Source organism: Cicer arietinum, chromosome 2, assembly GCF_000331145.2.
Source record: "Cicer arietinum cultivar CDC Frontier isolate Library 1 chromosome 2, Cicar.CDCFrontier_v2.0, whole genome shotgun sequence".
Classification (NCBI taxonomy): domain Eukaryota; kingdom Viridiplantae; phylum Streptophyta; class Magnoliopsida; order Fabales; family Fabaceae; genus Cicer; species Cicer arietinum.
In genome coordinates, this window is record NC_021161.2 from 39,247,808 (window position 1) to 39,253,554 (window position 5,747).

Here is a 5,747-nt window from a genome sequence, read left to right on the forward strand (position 1 = left end):
CTTTGCTGTTGCTTTTGACACCGCTACTGAAGCCACCATGCACAGGTTAGTAACTTTTGCACATTGCATATAATGGTTTTATAATCTTATTGTGAGATGCAAAATCAATATTGTTTAGTGTTAGAGTCTCACATTCATTACATAAAATAAAAGTAGTCAGTGTAGTTAAATTCATGAGACTCTTTTTCGCCGAACGAATAATTTTTTTGGATTTACTTCTCTTTGTTGAATTATGTCCCAACATTTATGCCTATTAACAGAATTAGTTTTTTTTTTTTATTTTGAAAAATTATATTAATTTTTTTTCTCACAATACAACAATTGCTCAACACAGGTTCCTTTACCCAGGACTAATATGGAGGTTCCAGAAACTTTTCTGCATAGGATCCGAAAATATGTTAAAACAAAGTCTTCAAATAGTCGAAACTTACATGAACGACGCCGTTTCAGATCGCAAAGAAACCCCTTCCGACGACCTAATGTCGCGTTTCATGAAGAAACGCGACGCCGACGGAAAACCAATCTCTGCCGCAGTAATCCAACGCATCATTCTAAACTTCATCCTCGCTGGAAGGGACACGTCATCAGTCGCTCTTAGCTGGTTCTTCTGGCTCATCATGAACAATCCTAAAGTCGAGGAGAAGATAATTAAGGAGTTAACGATGGTTCTCGAGGAAACTCGTGGCGGAGAACGGCGAAGATGGACGGAGGATCCTCTGGATTTTGGGGAAGCAGATCGTTTGGTTTATTTGAAAGCTGCTTTGGCTGAAACGCTGCGTTTGTATCCTTCGGTGCCGCAGGATTTTAAGCAGGCGGTTTCCGACGATGTTTTGCCGGACGGAACGGTGGTTCCGGCGGGTTCGACGGTGACGTATTCGATTTATTCTGTTGGGAGAGTTGAGACGATATGGGGTGAGGATTGTTTGGAATTTAAACCGGAGAGGTGGCTTTCGGTTCGTGGGGACCGGTTCGAACCGCCAAAAGATGGGTTCATGTTTGTGGCTTTTAATGCTGGACCGAGAACTTGTTTAGGGAAGGATTTGGCTTATTTGCAGATGAAGTCTGTGGCTGCGGCTGTTCTTTTGCGTTACCGGCTATTGCTGGTTCCCGGTCACCAGGTGGAGCAGAAGATGTCTCTCACTTTGTTTATGAAGAATGGGCTTAAGGTTTTCTTGCAGCCACGTCAGCTTTGAAAAGGGAAGGGTGCCACGTCAGAGTGGACCGAGGGTGTTATCGTCATTGCTGGGAAGAGGTTTGGAGATGTTTAGCGTGATGCGTTTCAGAGTACTTGCATTGCATATGTAAATGTTCATCTTATGTTTGAAATTTGGGTGTTACCTTATTTCATATTTGTGTATCAAACTATCAATGCTTTTTATTGTTCTTCATTGTGAAAATTTAATAAACATAGAGGAATGTACTTATTTTTCTTGATTGTAAATGTATGTTTTTATTTTTTATTTAGAGGTACAAATTGTATGTTTCTATTTGTGGTATTATATTTTCAAATATTTTTGGGATCACATTGTTAAATTTTGGTTTATTATATATTAGCTTCATGGTAGGAGAGTGTAAGGTCATTGCATTTTCATGACAATTATTGCTAAAATGGTTTCAATTAAAAGTAACTTGCTTAATAGGAGAGTCGTACCAGATGTAAATGTAGCTCTGTGTGTTGTACTCGGGGCAACAAGCATACATCTTTTTAATACACGTGACTTCTGTTGTTTATACAAATATGCAACTTCTCTATGTTTATCTTCTATTAGGTGTTTAATTAGTTAGAGATATATTTGATCATGTTCGGAAATTTACTATCTTGGTTTTCTTGTTTGCCTAAGGGACTTATACTTACTTGACACTCCGAAAGCTTCATAAATAATTGGTAGAGGGTATATCGTGGAAATGGTTTTTGGCTAAGTCTATATCGAAGATGTTTGTATTACAAATGATGTGTTGCCTCCTTACAATATATTTGGAGGGACTAACTGTGGTTATCCTTCTGGAATATTAGGCGTATCTTTATATATATATATAGATTAGATCATCTCTTCTTTTATTTCTAAATTTTTGTCTTAAATATGAATCACAATTTTGAATTTTTTTACTTTCTTCGTCTCAAAATAAATTTCTAAAAAAACATTCAAAATAAGTATTTTTTTTATCAATGTGTTATTAATAATTTTATTTTGAATTTATTTAAAAAATTAATAATATCTGGATTACTCTCAAATACTCACTGTATATTTAAAATAACAACTAATATTCAATAATTAATAGAAATATAACTTTAAATAAATATGGATCGTTTGAAAAAAAAAATCATAATTCAAATTTTAGTTAAAGTAATTTTTAATAAAACTTTATTTACTTTCTAATCGAATCTCAAATTATAAGGAAAGCATAAGGTTAAAATAATTGTTTGTTGACTTTTTTTTTTTGTGACTGAATTGTTTGTTGACATAACATAAATAATTGTTGTTAATTTTGACCCATTAAAATCATTGATCATAGGATATCAATGTTGAGAAAACGTTTAGCAAGTAATAGGCTATAATCAGTCAAAATGTCATTAATGAAAAGAGGAGTTAACGAAAGGCAGTGAATTCTCTACATTTAAACATTATTATTGCAGCTAAATTAAATCCAAATAAACCACCAATAACCATTAAAAGTTTAGAAACGTCTAAACCACAATAAACATCCAAATTAAAAGCATCACATCAATAAATCTTAACTAAGAAACAAATATATTTTTTTTAACTAATTTGAAAGAAGAAGAATTTCCTTGTAAGAAATCTTGACACCTTGCTTGCAATCCATGTTCACAAGTTTTGATCTTCATGCATAATCAACAAGAAATCGAGGAAATGAGGATCATCATATATGTATTTGGATCTTCTACCGTACATGTTGAGTAGTTGTGTGGACTGTTAGATTTAAAATCTAAAAATAACTTTTTGCAATAGGGGATCCAAGTCAACTATAAATTCAGCAATTGAGAAAAGTAAAAATCATAAGGAAGGAAATCATTTGTAATAGTAGAAGTCTCTCTAGGGCTAAAAACAACATTATCATCATCCAATTGCATAATGTTGTCATTTGGAGGTTGGTTTGAATAAACAATCCCACTCTCATTCACATCACCATCAACAACATTATCTTGACAAAAATCAAAATATGAGGGTGATGAAGACATCTTAGATTGCTTAGAAGAGGCTTCAACAACATTTTGATCATTACCCATCAAAAGTTGTTGCATGAATAGTAGGTCATTGGAAAAAGATTCATTCATGGGTTCAATGGACAAAGGGTTTGATTCATCATTTGTTGCAAGGTTTTGGGAAAGTGTTGTATGAGAGGAAGAGGGTATAGTGGTAATTTTGGTTGGGATTGAGGTGTTGGTTTTGATATAGTCTTCAAGTATAGAAGACTTAGGTTTTCCCTTTGAACTATTTTCATTCCTCTTGTTCTTTCTCCTAGAGTTTTGTCTTCTTTTAGTGGCATTCCAATGGTTTTTTATGGAATTTTCTGTTCTTCCTGGAATCCTCTTTGCTATCTCAGACCAACGATTTCCAAGTTTGGCATGGCTAGCTACTAATATCCTCTCTTCTTCTTCACTCCAACTATCTTTCTGATATATACATGTAAAGTTTCACCAAAGAAAATTATTATAATAATATAAAGTTTACATGCTAATTATAATTTTATTGAAATTTATATAAACTATAATTAAAAATCAACAAACATAAAACTTATGTAATTATTTTGGTTAAATAAATAAATGTAATGTGTTTGAATTTATTTGAGCTTATGTGACAAGTTTATTTTTTAAAGAGTCTAACACCAAAAATCAAATATTAATCTTGTAAAAGAGAGATATATTAGACCTAAATTTCATCATATCTAATATTTTTATAGTAAATATATGAGTTGTGTTTACAGAACCTTATGTGATAGATTCTAAAAATATATGAAATGAAATATGTGATGTGATTAAAATATATATTTTGTCCTTCATATTTTTTCTAGATTTAGGTTTAGCCTTTCTTCTGAAAAGTGATTATGTGTGTGTTTGGAGTGATGTTTCTGCCACTACACATTTAAACCCATTTTTTTCATGGAAATGAGAAACCACAAAGTGTAGCTTCCATTTCACCGCAAAGCATCACCACAATTCTCAACTTTTCCAAACATAAACATACATTATGTCTTCATGTGTTTGGAATCTCAACCGTTCAATTTTCTCACCTTTGAATTAAATATATTGATTCAAAGAAATATGTACTATAAAAAAATAAATAAATAATTGGATGGTAGAGATTGAGAACATAACTCCTCATACATTAACATAATTTTTATTTATTTATTTATAAATATGAAAGGATTCACTCTCGTCGATGTTTTTAAAAATATGTTAATTGTGGTTCTTTTAAACATCCATCAAATATATAACTACAATTGAAGTTTTAAAATTTCAAATAAATATTTCAAATATAAGCACAAAATAAAAAATTCTCACTTTTCAAGAGACTAAAACTGAATTTTAAGATAAATGTATTTATATATAACAGTATAAATTATAAGAAGAAGGTAAAAGAAAGATCTCTAGATGGATCAATCAAATTGTATGCGGATATAAAACATAGATCCTCCCAAAAAAACAGAGATCTTTTGAATATCTCAATCTAAATCTAGATCATTGGATAAACAAGAAAATATTATTTCGTGGAATTGTAATCTCCGAAAATCATTGTTAATTAAACTTAGGAAAAACATAGTTGAAATTAAATAAATAAAAATTCATGCAATTTTGTAGAAGAAAGATTCATGGTCATGCAACTAATTAACACTAGGGACATAAGCACAAAACTTGTAAATAAAATTGTATGAAATTTGAATAGCAAAAATTGGTTTATATAATGTATCAAACCTTAATATCAGGACGCAAATGATTATTCCATCGCTCTCTACATTGCTTGCCAACCCTTCCTTCTAACTTCTCTGCTACTTGAGTCCATTTTCTTTCACCATATTGCTTCACAAACCTTATTAATTTCCTTTAATCATCAAAATTTAAAATAAAATCAACTTAAAAGAAGTTTTGTGCAAATGGAATGTATATTTAAAAATTCATCAAATATAAAACTAGCTAGAACTCAAATCCAATGGCATGTTTGTAAACATTATAATTAAAATGATTATTTTGTATCGGATTGAAGTACCCTTGTGTTTAAAATCAATATAATATTACTTATAAATAAATATAAATTGAAAAAAAATGGTGTTTTTGGTAATATTGTACCTGTCTTCTTCCTTTGTCCATTGTCCTTTGATCGAAATTATAGAAGTCTCTTTCTTGATTTTCCTTCTCACAATTTTGGTGTTTTTTTCATAACCATGAATATCCTTAAGGCACAATGTGGATGTTTGGTTGAAGTTAGTCCACATCAAAGGCTCTTCATTTGGTAACACACCATGATCAATAACAAATCTTGATTCTTGAGTGTTTGGCCACTTATACTCATAGTGTGAACCACTAGAGTAAGGAAAAACACTTGAATTATTTTGTTGATGGCTATGGTAGTGGATCATTTGGTCCCATAAGAATCTTTCCATGAAAGGGTCATTAGCATTTATATTTTCATAACCAAAGATCTTAACGCCATTACCACCATGATTTCCTCCTCTTACCATGTTTTCAATCAAAATTATATGAGGTTTAAAGAGAGAGAATTAAAAGTGCA

The 5,747-nt window shown here is 31.3% G+C and overlaps 2 protein-coding genes across 2 annotated transcripts in view; one reads left to right on the forward strand and one right to left on the reverse strand.

Moving 5' to 3' along the window:
• The window catches only part of LOC101497352 (cytochrome P450 86A1), a 2,339-nt gene extending 806 nt beyond the window's left edge, over positions 1 to 1,533 (forward strand). Inside the window, exons 2-3 of the mRNA XM_073364986.1 lie at positions 1 to 45; positions 335 to 1,533. The exon at positions 1 to 45 is cut by the window's left edge and continues 21 nt beyond it. Of these exons, the coding sequence (XP_073221087.1) occupies positions 1 to 45; positions 335 to 1,193 (904 nt within the window). The 3' untranslated portion in view covers positions 1,194 to 1,533. The remainder of the gene's footprint in view (positions 46 to 334) is intronic.
• A 1,450-nt stretch (positions 1,534 to 2,983) lies between these two features.
• LOC101490011 (transcription factor MYB119-like) lies at positions 2,984 to 5,697 on the reverse strand. The gene is made up of 4 exons (XM_004490587.1): positions 5,306 to 5,697; positions 4,934 to 5,060; positions 3,222 to 3,634; positions 2,984 to 3,146 (listed from the first exon to the last, which is right to left on the reverse strand). The coding sequence occupies exons 1-4, from the start codon at positions 5,695 to 5,697 to the stop codon at positions 2,984 to 2,986; spliced, it is 1,095 nt and encodes a 364-aa protein (XP_004490644.1).
• Between the last annotated feature and the right edge of the window lie 50 nt (positions 5,698 to 5,747).

Coding starts and splice junctions, on each gene's coding strand:
- LOC101490011 (XM_004490587.1), bottom strand. CDS start 5,697: ATGGTAAGAGGAGGAAATCATGGTGGTAATGGCGTTAAGATCTTTGGT. Junction 5,061..5,305: donor TGGACAAAGGAAGAAGACAG/GTACAATATTAC, acceptor TGATGATTAAAG/GAAATTAATAAGGTTTGTGA. Junction 3,147..3,221: donor AATGATCAAAATGTTGTTGA/AGCCTCTTCTAA, acceptor TGTTGTTGATGG/TGATGTGAATGAGAGTGGGA.